The 20,305-nt window shown below is 33.8% G+C and overlaps 1 protein-coding gene across 1 annotated transcript; it reads right to left on the bottom strand.

The window, feature by feature from the left end:
- Nucleotides 1–4,747: 4,747 nt before the first annotated feature.
- Nucleotides 4,748–5,356, bottom strand: LOC131005848 (uncharacterized). Its single transcript, XM_057932952.1, has one exon. It carries the CDS (start codon nucleotides 5,354–5,356, stop codon nucleotides 4,748–4,750), a length of 609 nt encoding a protein of 202 aa, XP_057788935.1.
- Between the last annotated feature and the right edge of the window lie 14,949 nt (nucleotides 5,357–20,305).

The raw sequence follows: 20,305 nt of genomic DNA, 5'->3' as shown, positions 1-20,305 counted from the left end.
CAGCAGAAAACAGTTCGATGTCATTTTTGTTTGAGTGATATTCTATGTGTGTGTGTGTTTACGCATATATATGTGTGCGTGTTTTCGTATAATCGTATTACGATTGTCCGATTAATTTTCAGATCTTGAGATTTAATTTGATTAATGTTCAAGTAGAAACACTATCGTTATCGTTTGTAGATGATCTATGTATTCTATCACGTTTCAGTCTCGTGTTTTGCTTGATATTTTGTAAATATATGTATGATGTTATACCATATGAAAATTGAAATTTATGAGATTGGATGAATTGAATTAATGAGCAGCATCTTCTACATTTTCGAAGAAAGTGAACACAGCCGAGTTATTCTCGGTGAACTTCGTCTTCCTCTTTATACTCTTGAATTTTTATCTAAATAATGTTAAAGTTAATAAATAGAATTATAGGAGGTTGAGTCAAGGATTTCTTGGCGTCAGAGACGGATGGACTTAGAAATTATAAATAAAAGTACTATAAATAAATAAGGGTGAGATTAATTGACTTTTTCCACCGTCCCTCTCTGTAAATTATTCTCAAAAACTGGATGTATAAAAAATTAAGCTAATTTTATTAAGATAAATGACTGAGATAAAATAAGAATTGATGCATTTATCACTTTTTATATATAAAAACTAACAATAAGGGATTGCAAAATAAAAATAAAAAATGAACGTATGGATTGCCAAAAAATAGTAGAAGTTAGTAAAATATCTCTAATTAATTGTATTTTCAAGCGTGTGGGTTTCGTGAAATTATATACCAGAATAATGTGGAATGTCAAAGGTGAAACCATATAAGGATGATTTGTAAGGGACGCAATTGATATCAGATATATGCAATTGATTGTTGAAATAAGGGAAATATATTAATCAATGTTAAGGATATATCATCAAATGATAATAAAAATTGAGGGAAGGGAAATGATAAAATAAAAATAAAAACTGAATAATTGATATTTATATGATTTATGATTATTAAAAAAAAACGGATTGATATAATATACAAACAAATATTAACATAAAAGAAACATTGACATAATTAATAAAAAAAAAAACATAAAAACTTGGGTGCAATCAGTTGCACCGTGCAACCGGATTGACCCGCATCTAAAATAGTTATACGGCTAGGATCATGATATGAATTCAAGTTAAAATACAGATCATGATTTAAGTGAGGGTGCAACCCCGTTGCACCCAAGACCACCTCTTAAAAAAAGTGTTATCATATAAAGAAGCATGATTCACAATTTCTGTATAAATAGTTTTTTTTTATAATTCAACCTTATATTGTACTCTTGTTAATTTTCTAAATTCTCAATCAAATTGGTGAATCGGTGAAAAATAGAAACATCAAATTTGTATTTTGAGTTATTTTCTAGTTGTAGAAATACATTAACTTTGATGCATGGGATATATATATATATATGTGTGTGTGTGGGTGAGAGTAATTTTACATACGAATGATGCTTAGATTTAGTAAACCTATAAGTTGTGTGTGTGTTGGCCTAGCGGTAGGAGGTTAATGTCCAAGACCTAAGGTCTTAAGTTCGAGTCTTATTTACTTATGTAATTTATCAAAAATATATATATATATATATATATATATATATATATATATATCCTATAAGTTAGACATGATTTTAGCAGTAATTAATTATTGTAAACAAATAGCTTATTTATTTAATTATTACCAAAATAAGACTTTAGAAACTTCTACACATGCTTTCTAATTACAAAAACGAGGAAAGCCAAACTTCTTTTCATCACAAATTAAATGATTTTGTACAAGACTTAGCTATTGTAATAACAATTTTATTATCGTTAACATGCATCGTACAAGCTCGATTATAGAGAGCAACATTCAACAAGTTATGTTCCAAATAAATTATAGTATTACCTATTTACCTTACAATCAGACATATAGGAATTTCTAAATTAATTTGAATAACATAAAATATATATTTTATAAAGTACACCCAAAAAATAATATTAAAATTAAAAAAAATTATATAAAAAAATGGTGAAATCAAATGTAGATTAATCTCATTTCGATTTATTAAATTTAAAATGACTTTATCCTCCCTTGAAAATCTTCATATACGAGTGAAAGATCACGAGTCTAAAAAGCACACACACGCTTTTAATGGAGAACTAGAATGATTTCCCGTGCGATGCACGGCAAGTATCGAAATTAAACGACATCAATTACTCAATAAAATCATGTGCATCGTTATTAAACGACATTAATGACTCAATAAAATCTTGGATTTGAAAATATAAATTTTCAACTTTGTATAAAGTGTAATGATAATTATAGTTATTAAATAATTAATAATTATTTGATAATAAAAATTAGCATTATACATTATTATAATTATAAAGTATGATGCATCATAGTAAATAAATAAGTAATTCACAAATATAAAAAAATATTTAAAATTACATTTTTAATATATATATATATATATATATATATATATATATATATATATACTAATTTCATCTACAAAGTTATATTAAAAATAATACAAAAAAATCTATATATATGTAAACACAAACACATGATATTTACTTATTTTTATCTAAAAATACAAAAAATTGAAAAATAACTTAAATTAATATAATAAAAATAAGTAAACACGTCATTAAAGAGAAAACTAACACTCATTAAAATAGAGAGGAAAGAATAAAATAAATTTTAAATTATCATAATTTATTCATTCTAAATTAATTTTTCATCAAAAGAGGAAAAATAAGAGATAAATTTTTTAGTAGAGAGAGAGAAAAAAAATATAATAACAACAATTATTAAATTACGATAAAACAATTACGAATAACAACAATAATAATAGAGCAAAAAAATAAAAGATAAAATAATAAAATAAGGGTAAATATCATGAAAATCCCTGAACTATCTCCACTTTATCAAAACTATCCTGAAACTTTGGAAATGTTTTCTAAACCCTCAAACTATCAGGTTTTTATCAAATATATCATTTATCTATTTTTCGGTTACCAGAAACATGATGTGGCTCGCCGGATGCCACAATGTAATTTATATTCTATTTTTTTTTAAATGAAATGGAAAAAACGACTTCGTTTCGTATCATATTCTATCGTGTTTATCCCTAATTCTAGGTTATTAGCGTGAATTTCAAACACGATAGGAGTGAATTTTAAATTTCAGAGTGATTTTTTTTGATGATATGGCATGAAACGACGTCGTTTTTGCCATTGTATTTTTAAAAAATAGAATATAAATTATATTGTGCCATCCGGCGAGCCACATCACTTTTTGGTGACCGAAAAATAAATACGGGATATATTTGATAAAAACCTGATAGTTTAAGGGTTTAGAGAACATTTTAAAAATTTCAGGGTATTTTTGATAAAATGGGTATACTTTAAGAGTTTTCATGATATTTACCCATAAAATAATAGAGAAAAAGAAAGAGGAGAGAGAAAAATAATTACCATAAATTTTTTAACTATAATAATTTATTTGTTTCAAATTCATATTTTATGATTCTTATACCAAATTAAAGATCTTGTCATTATCTTTCATTTAAGATGCATATTTAATATCTTTTCATATATCATTTTTTTAAAAATCACTAAAATATGAAAGATAGAATAGAAGAGAGAGAGAGAGAGAGTGAGAGAGAGAGAGAGAGAGAGAGAGAGAGAAATTGTATGAAAAAAATAGTGTAAAATGTGTGACAGAGAGAGGAGAGAGAAAAAGTGAAAAAAGTGCATGGTAGAAGGAAAGAGAAAAATTGACGGGAATAAAAACTGGTGTTTCATATATATATATAGATAGATTAATTTAACTGAGGCATTTTATTTATGATCACGTACTAGAAACTTCCAATATGAAGAAAGTACATAATTATTCGAAATGAACGCGCATTCAACTAATTCAAATCACCAGCGGCGATCCTACGGATAGCGGCGGTCTGGCGGAGCTCCGCCGTCAGCGGTGGTGTAACGATGAGAAGATGGCATACGTACGTACGCGCCGTGGATGTTGGAATTAATACTCATTTTACTAATTAAGGACCATTTATTATAAAATAATTATCTAACAATATCATATTCTACACACGCTCGGTACAAAAATGGACCATGAAAGAAGATTGATTTTTCTTTGCTATTGACACCTAAATATTATACTATATAATTGCATGAGATTACGAAGTATATTATACACAACACCAAAAGATTTATGATTACGTTTAGTTCTTTATTGACGCAGCTTTCTCACCTTTAGCAAGTAGCAACGTAATTAAGGAACAGATTATTTAACTAAAAATATATATTTTTTAAATAATTATAATTAATTTGTTGATTCAACAAAAGATAGAATATATTACATCGTTGCTTCACTAGGAAGTAAGTTTATAGGTTAGTTATTCAAATAAACTGATTGCCTCGACAAAATTTTTTTTTAGGAAAAATGAGAAAATATCATTAAGAGGATAAATTAGAGTTCACATCGAAAGGATATGCTCGAGCAACATAAATGGGCGAAGAAAAACATAGAACAAATTTAGCTAAACTATGAGCAGTAGCATTCCCCTCTCTAGGGGTCCAACTGAAAGCAATACTAGGAACAAAAGAACTCTTCTCCTTAATCTGTGATAAAGTATCTCCCAAATATGAAAGATCCTTCTCTTTTTTGACCAAACGCCAGTAGAGAATTTGGCAATCCATTTCGACAATAGCATCATCAACACCACTTGATAGCTTCAAGAACAACAAATGCCTCACCTTCAATGGCTGAAAAGGCTCCCGGGACAAAACCAAAAGTACAATCCAACAGAGATCCGTTTGCATCCCTTTTAACCACACCCATTCCCATTCCACGACCCTCCTCAATAGCTGCATCACAAGAGAATTTTACCTGGCCGCTCCTAGAACACATCAGCGTGCTAGCTACTGGAGAGGGCGAAAAAGCGCAAGGCTGCGAAGTCCATCTAGCCCGATTAGCAACATTTAAACAGTCCAAGTGGGTCATCGCCTTCTGTTGGAAGACAAGAAGGTTTCTAGCAAACCAAATCGACCACAGTACCGTTGCAAACATCGCATGTGTTTCACGTTGGGGGCAGCTTTGGATACTTTGGAACCATGGAGAGATTGAGCACAATGTTCCCTTCAGAATAGGCTCCAATCGCAGGGGCGAAATGGACCATAAGAAAACAGCCCACAGGCAGTCGCGCAGAGCGTGTTCAACCGTCTCTTCCTTCTCTCCACACCGTCTACACATAGGATCAACCTCGATCGAGCGGCGTCGAAGGGCCACAGACGTTGGAGTTGCACCCGATAAACATCTCCACATGAATCATTTTACCTTTGGGATAACATCCAAACCCCATATCCACTTCCATATACCAGATTGTGCATTGGATGACGACACCTCCTGACTTCTCCTAAGACTTAAAGCCAACCAATAATCGGACTTGACGGAATACGCATTGAATCTGCCCTTCGGCCAAAAAGGGTTTATCAACCAAGTTAGGATCACTTCTCAACTGTGTGCAGATTTTCCAGCGATCTTGGGTTTGACAAATCAACTCAATCTTCTCCTCGTTCCAGTCAGAGTAATCATCCAAGATGAGATCTTTTGCTCTCAAAGTTTCATGTTCGGCTGCCACATTAGCCTTCAACAGACCATTATCTCCATTGGGAACCCATTTATCAATACCAATTTGAATGCGCGATCCATCACCTAATTTCCAAGCAATACCGGCCTCGATCAGTTCTTTTCCTGCTTGTAGACTTTTCCATACAAAAGATGGGTTAGTACCGGGCTTTAAACGAGCGAGCAAGAAGTGACGTATCAATCAGTAAAAGCCGCCATACCTGTTTAGCCAGCATAGCCTTATTGAAAAGGCTCAAATCACGAAACCCCAAACCACCCTCATATTTTAAAACACACAACTTCTTCCAGCTCTTCCAGTGAATCTGTCGTTCATCATTCTTTTGGCCCCAAAAGAAATGTGTTGCCACACTATTAAGCCGCTGTCAAATTTGCGCAGACAAAACAAAACAGCTCATGAGGTAGGAAGGAATTGATTGTAAAACAGATTTGATTAGCACCATTTTCCCTGCCCCAGAAAGATAATGCCTTTTCCAATCTTTTGCCTTCTTCCTCTTCCTATCTATCAACATCTGAAAGATTTCAGATTTAGATCTGCCCATCGTGCTAGGAATACCCAAATACGTACTCATTTGTTCCCCTCTGGTCACACCCAACTTCTTAGCCAGCTCAGCTTGTCTTTCCTTAGAGATGCCTCCACTAAAAGTGATTGTGGATTTCTCCAAGTTTACTTTTTGCTCCGAAACATTCTCATACGCCTTTAAGATGTCTCTAACCACCATCACTTCTGACTCGGTCCCCTTGCCAAAAATGATGCAGTCGTCAGCAAATAAAAGGTGGCTTAATTACTCGAGGCGTCGTGCGACAAAGTAAAGCTAGAAAGAGAGCTTATGCACAAAACAAGAAAAGAAAAGGAGATAGGGGATCTCCCTATCTTAAACCATGACTAGGTTGAAAAGAATCACCAGGATAACCATTAACAAGCACTCTAAAAGAAACTGTTGTCATACATCTCATAACCAGATCCATAAAAGAGGGATTGAATCCCAAATGCAACATAATAGATTTCAAGAAACACCACTCTACACGGTTGTAGGCTTTTGCCATGTCCAGTTTGAAAGCAAACACGCCATTAGATTTAGCTTTATTAAGCTTCATCATATGAAAAATCTCAAAAGCCAATAAAGAGCATTATCAGTAATAAGACGACCAGGAACAAAAGCGGACTGACTCTAACTAATAATAGACGGCAGACACAACTTGAGACGATTGGTGATGACCTTAGAAACAAGCTTATACACAACATTACACAAACTAATGGGACGAAAATCAAACGGATAAACACACTTTTTCTTCTTAGGGTGTGTCTGATATATAAATTGAGATAAATGGTGATTAATAAAACTTAAACAAATAAAACTTAGATAAATAATACCAGAGGGGATGAGATATTAAATTTTCCAGTGAAACAATGATATAAGAGCGGGCCTTTTTGTTAATCAATATTGCTATCAAACGCTTAGATAAGATATGATTATTTATCTATCTTGTTTTATCTAGGGCTATCAAACATGTCCTTAGGGATAAGACATATAAACGTAAAATTAAGAGGACCAGAAGATGCACTATTATTAAGAATATCAAGAAGCATAGAGATAATATCAGATTTCGCAGAAGACCAACAAGAGGAGTAAAAAAGGGCAGGCATACCGTCTAGCCCGAGGACCTTTAAGGGATGCATATGTTTGAGAGACTTAACAATTTCCTGTTGAGTGTAGGGAGTAGTCAAATCATGATTCATTCTTTCCGTAACGACAGGAGTAATGTTAACAATTGACGACATTATCAATGACTCAATTAGACGGTGATCCATTCAATTTTTTTAAGTGATCAAACATATAATCAACCTCATCTATGGTTTTAGATAAAGGGCACCTTTCCATGCATCCATCCGCACTATAGATTTTGTATTAGATAAACTATATATTAAACATGAGGAGATTTTGAATCGAGTTATTTCGACAAACCCCAACATACATACATTATGTTTATGATTGCATATCTTTCTAAATTTAGTATTTGTGTTAAATTCCTTTGGTCAAATCCCATAATTTGTTACATCAAATTCTATTAAAGTAGGATTGGCGGGTCCCTTTCCATTATTATTTTGGGTTGTACTTGCATGGATGGAATAGCATCTCCGACCAAATTCTATAATTGCTAATTAAGGTTCATTTAGGCAAGGTTTGACATTTTTTTAATACATCGATACGGTTCTCTGTTTCTTCCTATCCTATGGTGACTAATTTAATAATTAGAGTGTAAGCGTTTTACTAAATTAAATTATAATTCGTTGTCAATTCATTATGGAAGTAATAGATACTCTCGTCGTCTCAATTATATAGACTTTTTTTTAATGAATGCCTCAAATATATAGATTTATTTTTATAAAAAATAATATTTTTTTACTCATTTACTATTATATCCCTATTTAATTCTTTAATTTACTCTAACTTTAATTCATCATTACATAATAAATATGGAATATTAAAAAGTTTACTTATATCTTTTCATTTGCAATTATTTTTCTTAATCTTTGTGTAAATGTGAATCAACCTATATATATGAGACGGAGGGAGTATATCCAAAGTTCATCCATCTAATAATTAAATAACCATCATCTCTCTCTTAATTATAATCCACTAGTATTTGCATCCCATACAATGCACAAGAAATGTTTTTATATTTATATAAAATTGATACAAATTTAAACAATGTAATTTTGATAGAATATATTTTAGCTGAATATTGAAAATAAAATAAAATAAAGAACTCACAATAATAAAAATTGATATTATGAAAAGAAAAAAAATAAGTTAAAAAATAAAAATAAAAATAAAAAGAATTAAAAATATATTTATTTCAAAAAAGATGAGAGAGGAGAAATAATTTTTTTAATTTTAATTTTTAAATAAATCTAACTTATACATTTTAAATCAAATATTTATATAAAATATATCAAATTGAAGCTCTTATTATGATCTTTAATTTGATATGCATATTAAATATTTTATAATTAGTCAAATTTTATAATTTTAGAAAGAAATAAAACAAATAAGAAGATAAAGAAAAAAATAGAAATAAAAAATATAATTTATAAATAAATTTTTAATTTTATTATAACTACAAAATTGCCACTTAATTTTATACTCCCTCCGTCCACAATTTAATGCCCCACTTTGTAGTCGGCATGGAAACTAAGAAATGTGAGAATTGAGAAAGGTGTTGTAAGTGAAATATAAAGGTAACTCGACTAAAGTGATAAATGTAGTTGACTAAAGTGATAAAGGTGTTGTGAGTGGGTCCACTAATGATAAAGTGTAATAAATATAGAATATAAAAGTGATAAAAGTGTTTTAAGGTGAGTCCATTAGTGGTAAAAGGTAGTAGTAAATATAGGAAAAGAAGGAGAGTAAAAAAGTACAAAAAGTAGAATAGAGCTTTAATTTGTGGACAAAATTTTAAGGGCAAATAGGGCTTTAAATTGTGGACAGAGGGAGTAATTAATTTCAAACTAAAAGTTGTCATTTTAATATATTATAGATTATAGATTATTTAAATAAACCTATTAAACACGTTTGCGATAGAACTGCTGAAATAGAAATTTGATTAAAAAAGAATAAAAAAGGTCCGACTAGGGAAAAAACAAAACAAGTGAAAACACCTGCAAGAAACTACGGGTAATCGAAAAACAAACAAACCAAGACTAGGAGAATGATTTTAGAGTGTCTTCCTCGTCCAACATATCTCCCCATCTTTTAGAAACCACGGCCGACATAGCTCGAGTTGCGTTCGAATTCGAGTGGACCACAAAATTCTGCAGAATCGCGCCTTCGGACTTAGCATGTTGCACTTTATTGAAGAACTCCACCGGCGATGGGGTGTTCAGAACGGCGCCCTGCAACGCGGCACCAGCAGCACGGCCAGCTGCTTTTTGGAAATCCGAAGACATACCATTCTTGATTATACGCCGGAGCCGATGCTTGATAGAGGAATCAGAAACCTTCCCCTTCTTGGTAGCCCTCTTCGGACGCCCTCGGCCGCGAGTTATGGGGGGATCATCCATCGTCGCCTTTCCTGGTGTCACAACCAAAGCCAGATCTGGACTGACAGTAGCAATCTGTGTATCAAAAGCAGTAGTCGTATCCGCCAATTGTCGGGTTGGAGAAGTATTAGCAACAACTTGAATCGGAGGAGAACTACGAGAGGACCGACTCTCCTCAGGATTTTCCTTGTGATCCTCTACTCCAAGGATAGCAAACGCATTGGAAGTAGAGACTCCAACAGTTGGTGTGGTGTTCGATCCATCGTGTTTGGGCTGATCCCCAGCGTTGCTATAGCCTTCAGAAACAGAAGCATGGTGAGTCCCCTCGGGGGTTTTGGAACCTGACGCCACAAATCAACATAACGTCCCCTAGATTTCCTGTTTTTACCCCTAATGCCGCCAGACTTCTGACCTTGTTCCCTTATTGTTGGCCGGGGAAGAGGATTCCATTTCAAAGTTCTTCCTGCAGTCATCAGTAGCGTGGCCAATAGAAGAGCAAAAACAGCAGAAATATGGCAAACTTATGAGAAAGTCTCATGTGATAAGATATTAATCTTGTTAATTGCTAAGAATACAGATGAGTTTTGTATTGAATAATTATTTGTTACATATTGTAAACTCTAATTTTCGTTAAATTAAATATGCTTGATTTCCCATACTGTAAATTCACTTGGGAATACAATTCAATCGATTCGGATAATAAATTAAGAAGGGTTTTTTGCAAAAAAAAAAATCATAAACAATTTTAATTTTGCAATTTTAATGCGGCTTTTAAAGTATGGCGAAATAAATCATAATCTTTTTAATTTTTGCAATTTCGTCTTCCCAATTTTTTCTGATCGTCGGAATGATGAGTTGAAGCTTATGTGGATTATTTTTGGCACGTATTAAATTGCCGAGTAAGATTAAGTGTTTTATAAATATTGACATAATAAAAAATGCAAAACAAGTAAGTGCACGGTGCATCCTTAGGGGGGTGTATTCGTTGTGGATTTCCACAGACTTTAAAAAGTCCATGGAATTTAAATTCCATGGAATTCACATAGATTCCAGACGACTTTCAAAGAATTCGTGGTTGGATTTCACCCCGATTTTCACTGATTTTCGAAGACTTTACGGGATAATTTTGGAATTGAATTCCATGAAACCAGGGCCCGCGGAGAACCAGCGCCCGCTAGAAAAGACCCAGCGACCGCTGAGTTCCAGCGAGCGCTGGGATTTACACATAATTATTAGCAATTCCAGCGACCGCTGGGATTTACCTCCCTAAACATCTAAACAAGATTAACAATACAAGGAACAAAATACATCCACGTCAAGTCTTATTAGCAAAACAGAAAATTAAGAGAGGTCAAATCTATTATGAATGTGTCGGCCACCATCAACAATTTGAGGGGCTTAGTGCATTTCTCAGTAAACAAAAGTGCCATGGTCGATTATGAATGTGTCGAGCTTCGGCCGCCATCAACATCAAAGAATTCTCTGTGTTCTCATTTGAATTTTGAGTTGCAAAATCATGAATATTTCCGGCGCTAATTTGCGCGAAACCACTCAGGTTCCGATTCTGAATGTTGCATTCACCCTATCATTCTCCTTTTTTTTTTTCGGATTTTTTGTAGTCTGCAAGTGCTTGTTTATATCAAAACGTATTTCTTTTGTTTGTGACTTTTTATGGGTTCCAGCGAGTCGCTGACCACCGGACGAGCAGCAGCAACTCCAGACCGTCGATCTCAGGCAGCTCCAGGCCGCGACTCCAGCGAAGCAGCAGCGGTAGTCGGCGGCGATCTCTACTCCGGGCGAGCAGCAGCAGCTCCAGCGGCGAGCTCGTCGGCCCAAGCGGCGGCGGCGACGTTGGACTTCGCCGGAGTCAGAGATGGAGGGAGAAAGAGCCGAACCGTGTGAGAGAGAAATATGAGTGTCAGTAGAAAGTGAGAGAGAGAGGCGATAATTCTTAAAAAAAAAGGGTGAGAAGGGACTTTAGAGGGTAGATGAACGAATTCTGTATCTCTTGTCAACGATTGCTGAGTTCCAGCGGGCGCTGGAACTCAGCGCTCGCTGGCTTCTTGGCCGCGGGCGCTGGAACTCAGCGCTCGCTTAAAACTTCATGGATTTCAATTCTCGTGGTTCTTGGCCGGAATTCGTCGTGTGTATTTTTTGGATGAAATCCATGAAAGTCATTCCGGATTTTAAGTCAATGGAATAACGAATACACCTAGATTTGTATGGATTTTAAAAAGTCTTGAACGAATACACCTAGATTTATATGGACTTTTAAAAGTCTTGAACGAATACACCCAGATTTCTGCAGACTTTTAAAAGTCTTGAACGAATACACCCAGACTTTTAAAATCCATAGAAATCCATCAAATTCCACAACGAATACACCCCCCTTAATTTCATTCTTTGACTCTCTCTAGCTTTCACCTATTTAATGTTTTTAGCCTCGTGCTCAGGTAAGCCCACTGTATCCGATTTTTCTTCTTATTCAAAAATATTGAGCAGCATTAGATTCTAGAAAATATATATGAAAAGGTTATGTAGTACTAGTAACAGAAATCTGGACAACATAACTTTTCTTACATATCTAATCTTGCTTGACATCATCTACATAAATCGGTAGTTCCTGATTTGTTATTAGAATTTTTATGCTATGCATTTTTAGAATATTGAAAGGAGTAAATGAAAAGCCTACAAATTGACCTTCAAAAACAATTTAGAAACACCGAGTAAATTTCAACTTATGCAGATGTATCAAATTTAGCTAAAGAACATATGCAGATGTATCAAATCCAACCAAAGAAACAGGAAATGGCAATACGTCACTTATGATCAACACTTGAAGCAAACATATGTGTAATTCATCTCAAAATTCCATCATACTCGAAATCAGAGAACACACATCAGTTTCAAAATCGATAGTTGGACTTGCAAAATTAGTACCATGTCCTATTATTAAAAAAAACACCATTTTCTACTGTTTATACAATCAAAATAAAAAAAAAACACCATTTTCTACTGTTTATATCATTTAATCTTACTCAGCAATTCAATACGTGGCAAAAATAATCCACATAAGCTCCAACTCATCATTCCGGTTACAAAAATTGAAAAAATTATGATTTAATTCGCCACACTTCCAAAGTCGCGTTAAAATTACAAATTCAAAATTGTTTGTGATTTTTTTTGCAAAAACCCCAAATAAGAATAATTAATCACCTTCTTCACCACATAAAAAGGATTGTACGTTTCGCCAGAGATACTGAGAGTCAATAATAAGGGCTCAATATATAATGAAGTCTTGGGTTCGATCGAGTTCATCGTGACGAGACCTTTAATTTTTTTTTATGTATATTATTAACTTATAAAAAAATAAAATAAAATAATAATAAAGGCTCAATCCTAAGAAGAACAAAGATCTACGTCATTCTAATGTATGATTTTGATGTATTTCTTTATCTACATGTAGCCTATGTGGCGCTTTCCGGTTTGCCATGTTACATGAACGCCGGATATTCAACGGAGGGACATTAATGGAATTTTCTTTTAAACATTATGGATTTTCATAATAATAGTAATATGCTGAAGATGGGACACTAGTGAAAGGTCGTTAAATATATTGGGTTATAAAGTTATATTAATCTTGTTAAAATATGTGATTCATAGAATTGTTTCTCCAAGCCCTAATCAAATTTGAGTAGTTGGCATTAGTTTATTTGAGATGTATAGATGTTTCGTGAGAATCGTGTGGGGCTATATTTGTAAAAATCTTGCCATGAGGCCCACAATCGTACTTCCTTAGCGTAGAGTTTAAGTCAGGGAGTTGAGACCTAAAGTGATTTTCCAAGTCCATTGCTGTATTAAATGACCGTTCTGTCCCCTAAAATATCCATGGCAATTGGCCATTAATGAAAATTGTTCAAATACTGGGCGAATAAAGTTTTACTAGTGTATCTCCCGCGCTATGCGCGGTGATTGTCATCTTAAATTTGCATAAATTGTTTATATATTTATATTTTTTTCTTTCACAAAAAATAGTCATAGAAAGAGATGATACAAATTTTAATAAAAATTGTTAGTGTATTGTGAATGAATAAATGATCATATTTAAAAAGAAGTGTAAATAATTATAATTAATTATATTGTGAGTAAAGAAAAAGATTCATCAAATCCATCACCTGATGCAAACTTTCCAAATTTATAATGAGACTAATTTTTGTGAACGTCCTTAAATGACAAAAATATGCTATTTTTGTGGGCGTAGAGATCATAATTATAACGTAAAACAAATTAATTTTAATATCAAATTTATTATTTGTAAATTGATCTAATAGTTTAATATAATCAATGTAATTTATGCAAAAATATAATATTTAATTAAAAATAAGGTCTGCATTTTATATAATAAAGAAAGAAATAACAAATAAAACTAAAATAACATCTGAATTTTTGAAATAACATACATATATACATATATATATATATGTATATATATTATGTATTATCATTTTAATTAAATTATTATAACTTGCTTATTTTAAATCTATTTTTCACATATTATATATCAAATTAAAGGTCATTTCGTGAGCTTTCATTCAAGATGCACATTATATATTTTATCTAATACATAATTGCTTGAAATTTTTAAAAATATGTATTCTATCTATAAAATAAAAAAAAGATAAAAAATAAAAGATTAATTTAATTTGACGGTTACTTTTTTTTGAAATCGAATTTGACGGAATTTGACGGTTTCTAATTATGCTTAGTTGTTGGCATTTTTTTTTATTTTAAAATAGATACAATATATTAAATTTTATTTTTATTTTTTAACTACTATTTTTTCCAATTCCAATTATATCCTTCTAATTGAACTTATTTACATTTACTTTGCTTTTTATATATATAAAGATATAGTAATTGAATTCGTTAAAAAAAATTAGTTGTCTTAAAAACACAAAGAAGCTTCATTAAAAAATAAAAAGAGAGATAATGCACGATTTTGTAGTTTGTGGAAATGATTGGCAGTTTTTTTGCTTTATAAATTTTCACTTCAATTCCAATTATGTCCTTCAAATTGAAAGAAATTACATTTACTTTGCTTTTTATATATATAAAGATTTGTATCATAAATTAATGCTACTATAATTTAGTATGGAAAGGCTCAATAATTTAATGAGTAATAAATTATCATTTTGTCCATATGTTTTGGTTGATGAATAGAGTAGTTGATGACTTAGGTAAAAAAATTGATGTTCGAATTTATTGTTATACAAATTTTGAAATTATTTATTCATTAATAAAAAATATAATTTCAATACTAAGTAGGAATCAACAAAAAATAATTATACTATAGATTTGTAGTAATTGTTACTCCCTCTGTCCCAACATAAGTGAGACGATTCTTTTCTGCACGGAATTTAAGAAGTTGATGTTTATTGTATTAAGTAGTATACTAGTAAATAGCTCGTCGAAATTCGAAGGAAATTTATTATTATACTCTCTCCGTCCCAATAGTAGTGTCCCATTTTTCTTTTTGGGTCGTCCCAATAGTAATGTCTCATTCTCTTTTTGGCAATATATTCTCTCTTTATACCTAATATTTAAATAATTTTTACCAACCCACTTTATCTACTCCCTCCGTCCTGCGAGTCTTGACACGTTTGGGTTTGGCACGGGAATTAAGGAGTTGTAGATTAGTGTTTTAAGTGTGTAATTAATAAAGTATAAAATTGATAAAATAGGAGAGAGAAGGTAATAAAAGTGATAAAGTAGGAGAGAGAATATAATAAATGTGATAAAGTAGGAGAGAGAAGGTAATAATTATTACTAAAAAAGGAAACGTGTCAAGATTCGTGGGACGGCCCAAAAAGGAAAACGTGTCAAGATTCGTGGGATGGAGGGAGTACTTTTTACACACTCCTTAATCTTCGTGTCCAAAAGTAATGAGACACTACTAAAGGGACGAAGGGAGTATAAATTTGTGAAATTATTTAAGGGAAAAAGGTGCAGATTGGCCCCCGAAATAGTAGCCCCTATAGCGTATAACCCGTCTTACTCACTGTATGTGCAACTAAACCCACGAACTCAAAAAAACTGTGCAGATTGCCCCTCTGACCTAACGCCGTTTACGGCCGTCAATCAACACTTTTTTTATTATTTAATTAAAAAGTGGGGCCCACCATAAGTATTTACGCGGGTTTTTGGCACCGAACAAGCATTCCAAGCGTCGCCCACCCAAACCTTTGCCATTCCAAAGATAATCGAAGGAGAAGCCCGGAGAAATCTTCGCCGACGACGAACAAGAACAAGCAGTGCAACCACAAAAAGGTTAGTATTCATCATATTTTAAGTTTCAATAATGGTTATTACAGAACATGTAATTCCCCTTTGATGTCAATTTTTTTTTCAATTTTTCGAATGGTTCGTGATCAACATTTTGATAAATTTTTTGTGTTTCATCTATCTTTGTGTCCAGCATGCCGTCTGTTAATTTTGTTTTCAACTTTTGGGGTATTTGGAAGAAAGATGATGAGACTGGTGAATTGTGTTATGATGGATTTAATTATGAGGAAATTGAAGAAACCGTAGATAATATGACCTACGATAGAGTTCTTATTGAATTCGAGAAATGCTACTCTTCTCCACCTAATAGAGTATATGCCCTAGATGAGGACCGTCAATTAGATGATGGTCTAGTTCTCCTTAGGGATGCTAAACATTGTCGCCAAGTTTTTGATTATTTTGAACTAGTTGGCCAACAAGAAATTGAACTATTTGCTGACCACGATAGGGATCCTATGCCTTCTATCACACTGCTATTATTGTTTCCAGAGGAGAGTGTTGGTGATGATCTAGAGATTGTCCATGGTGTGCAAATTAGTAATGTTACTGAGGAAGAGAGGGTTGGAGAAAGGGTAGATATTACTGAGGGTGAGAAGGCTGGAGAAAGGGTAGAGGTCACTGAAATTGTTGAGAGTGTTGGGGAAGGTTTAGAGGGTATAAATGAATTAGATGATGTTTATGTTGCAAAATTTGATAGTGAAGAGGGGCATGTGGATGAGAGAGATGTTGAAGGAGAGGCAGAGCTGGTGAGTGATTCTAGTGTATACAGTAAAGAGTTTTCAGATAGTGAAGAAGATGGTAGTGGTAGAGCAAGTTATGGGGTCTGTACAAGATGGTGAAGAGGGTGGCTTTGCTTTGGGTATGACATTTGCAAATGCCAAGGACTGTAGGGATGCCATTAATGCCTATGGGGTAAAATTTGGTTATAAGTTAAAGTTTCTGAAAAATGAACCAAGAAGAATTAGAGTAGTGTGCAAGAATGAGGCTAGTTGTCGATTTATGTTATTTGTTTCAAAAGATGGGGATGTCCAGGGGCTGCTATAAACAAATAGAAGTACCCAGTGCAAGTAAAGGTTACTTAGCTAAATACTTTAAAGCTGCTGTGTATAGGAATCCTAAGTTCACTTTGAAGGAATATTAAATTGAATTAACGTTCCGCTTTGCCCGATGATCGTTTCTTGGTTATTATTAATTTATCATACAACGATTAATCTTAAACATGCTCCTATGAATTTAAATGCTGCACGTTGGAGTTAGAAAATACCTGAAGAATTCCTAAGAATTCGTCAATCCGTCGCTGAACAGGTCAGCCAACTTCAACGCTCTGTTTGACCCCTCAAACGACCTCCAATCGTATTTTGTGTAGAAATACGACTTCTTCGTCTTCGAAAGAGCTTTCCGTGGCCTCCTGTTTCACCACAATCGGACTTCTGTAGAGGAAGTTATGGCTGTTCTTCGGATACTGCCAGAACTTGATTTCCTGCGAAAATCTGACTCCAGCTCAGATCTTCTGAACTGTATCCCGCTCAGCTTTCACCGTTGGATGGACAACGTTCTATGAAAGTCCCAAGAGAGAATGCTCCACACGATTTCCTGCGCCCCACACAGCTCTCAAAACCCTAATTTTATCAGTGTGTTTTCCTGAGAGCTGACAGCTGTATTTAAAAAATTAAAATACGTGTAGGGGGCGCAGATTAGGTGTAGGGAACGATTTCTACTCCTTCTAGGGCTAGGAGACTTTGGGCCAGTCCAGGGACCAGATACAAGGAATAAAGATGGGCCTCAAATAAATTAATTATCCATGGTCAGCCCAGACCATAATTAATTTATAAATATTAGTTCATTCCACTAGAGAACCAATATTGACTTACCCCTTTATTGCCGGTGATGAGTCGTGGCTTGTATTCAGACTTATTAAATCCCCATATTTAAAATATCCGACATCCATTAATTAATTAGAGCTCTGATAGCTTAAATTAATTAATCTCTTTGTAATCCTTAAGCAGTACCACTCAAACCTTATTATTGCGCCTGAACTTAATCAACTTGCAGGATTTAACGCAATAAACCTTATTGAGCTCCTTAAGGGAATGTCATTATCCTATACCGGATACGGTTACTAATACAGATAATCAAATATCATATATTAACTGCTATCACCCAAGATACAGAGTACTCAAGTTACTATATAACTCTCACCCATATTAAGTCAAAGTGATATACGAATTAACATATATATTTGAAAACTTATTAGTATTAAGATTCTATTAAGTCACCGAGATCTTGATTCTTCACTTAAGTCAGACAGAAGAATACATCTCACTGTGGTCCTATCAATACGTTATGACGTACCAGTATAGACAAGTAGTCAAGACAAACTACTTCCATCTATACTGCAGCCTAAACCAATAACTTGTCCTAGAGTTATTTCGGTTGTGATCATTTTATATCTCTTAAGGTTATTCCAATTCTATGGTCTTCTGTGATCTACAACACACCATATAATCTACTTATATAGAGATAAAGAACATACATATGCAATCATGAACACAATCAGATAGGAGATTAGATAGTGAACTTAAGAAATATTGTATACAAGCATAAAACGTTCTTGCTTTCAGTATACAAATCCAACACACTTCAAAGGACATGCATGGACATGTTAAAGATCATTTGAAACTCCATGTCAATTTGCACAAGTGAGGGAGAAGAGGGATATAATAACTAAGCTAGAGGGTAGTTACAAGGATGAGTTCAATAGGTTATGTGTATATGTAGATAAGGTGAAAGAAGTGATGCTTGGATCAAAGATGGAAGTGCAATGTCCAATGACCAATTACAGAATGGGAGAAGGGCATTCAAGAGGATGTTTGTACTGCTAGAGCCATTAAAGCTGAATTGGATGAGGGGCTGTAGGAAGCTGATATGTTTAGATGGCTGCCACCTAAAGGGTGTTACATTCGGCTGTCTACTGACTATAGTAGGTCAGGATGGCAATGATGGGGTAATCCCTATTGCCTGGGCAGTAGTTAATAAGAAGAATAGGAACAACTGGACATGGTTCATGAGGTGGTTAAAGCAAGAGCTACAACTGGAAGAAGGAAATGAGCTTACTATAATGTCTGACATGCAAAAGGTATTGGATTATATAGTCTTTTCCCTTTGTTTAATTGTTACTTTTTGCTTTTTGTGCAACTGAGTAATATGCGATTGAACAGGGTTTAATGGAGGCAGTGAAAGAGATCACACCATATGCCAAACACATATAGTGTGCAAGGCATATATACTCCAACAGCAGTAAAAAATGGAGATGAGAGGAGCTGAAAAAACGATTCTGGCTAGCTTCTTGGAGCTCATATGAGGAAGAGTTCAAGCTCAACATTGCCAAAATCAAGTCAATAAACAAGAAGGCTGCATGTGACCTACTACACTATCCTCCAGCCAACTGGAGCAGGGCATATCAAAGCACCAGAGCCTTTACATACATGGTAGATAATGACCTTTCTGAGTCTTTCAATTCTAACATAATTGATGCTAGACATAAACCCATTATCAGTATGCTAGAAGACATTAGGTTATTGTGTATGAAGAGGATTACAGATAGGAAATCTGCCTTGTTGTCTTGGAAGAGTGAATAGGCTCCAAATGCTATAAAGCTGTTTGAGGCCAACAAATTTGAGTCAATTGAATGTAGTATAGTCTAGAATGGTGAGTACGGATATGAAGTGAGTGAGGGAGAAGTGATTTATGCCTAATTGTTCTAAATTCGAGGGTTTGCATGTGTTAATTTTAAGCTAAATATCCTGGAAATTGGTGCGTTTATAGGTTTGTTTTATGCTTTGCAGGAGATTTAGATTTTATAGATGGAAGAGTGTTATTTTGGAGATTTTGGGTTAGAATGGCGTACTTAGGCGCAAACTGGTGTCCAGAGCTGAAAAGCCCGCGCTAGAGCAGAGCTGCGCGGATATGCCAGAGCCAGAGCTGACTTCCATAGTTAGACCTGACCATCTCCAGAGCTGAACTTCACTATTAGAGCTGAATTCTCCAGAGCAGAACAAACTTGTCAGAGCAGAGCTAAATTTCCAGAGCTGACTTCCAGCTCTGCCATAACTCAATAGAGCTTAACTTTCCAGACCGTACTTCCAGCTCTACCATGACTCGCCAGAGCTGAACTTTCTAGAGCTGACTTCCATCTCTGCCATGACCGCCAGAGTTAACACGTTTCCAGAGCTGGCGATTTC

The sequence above is a fragment of the Salvia miltiorrhiza genome, chromosome 1 (assembly GCF_028751815.1).
Source record: "Salvia miltiorrhiza cultivar Shanhuang (shh) chromosome 1, IMPLAD_Smil_shh, whole genome shotgun sequence".
Lineage (NCBI taxonomy): Eukaryota > Viridiplantae > Streptophyta > Magnoliopsida > Lamiales > Lamiaceae > Salvia > Salvia miltiorrhiza.
The sequence above is the reverse complement of the archived record's forward strand: the minus strand, read 5'-3'. Positions and strand labels throughout refer to the sequence as shown.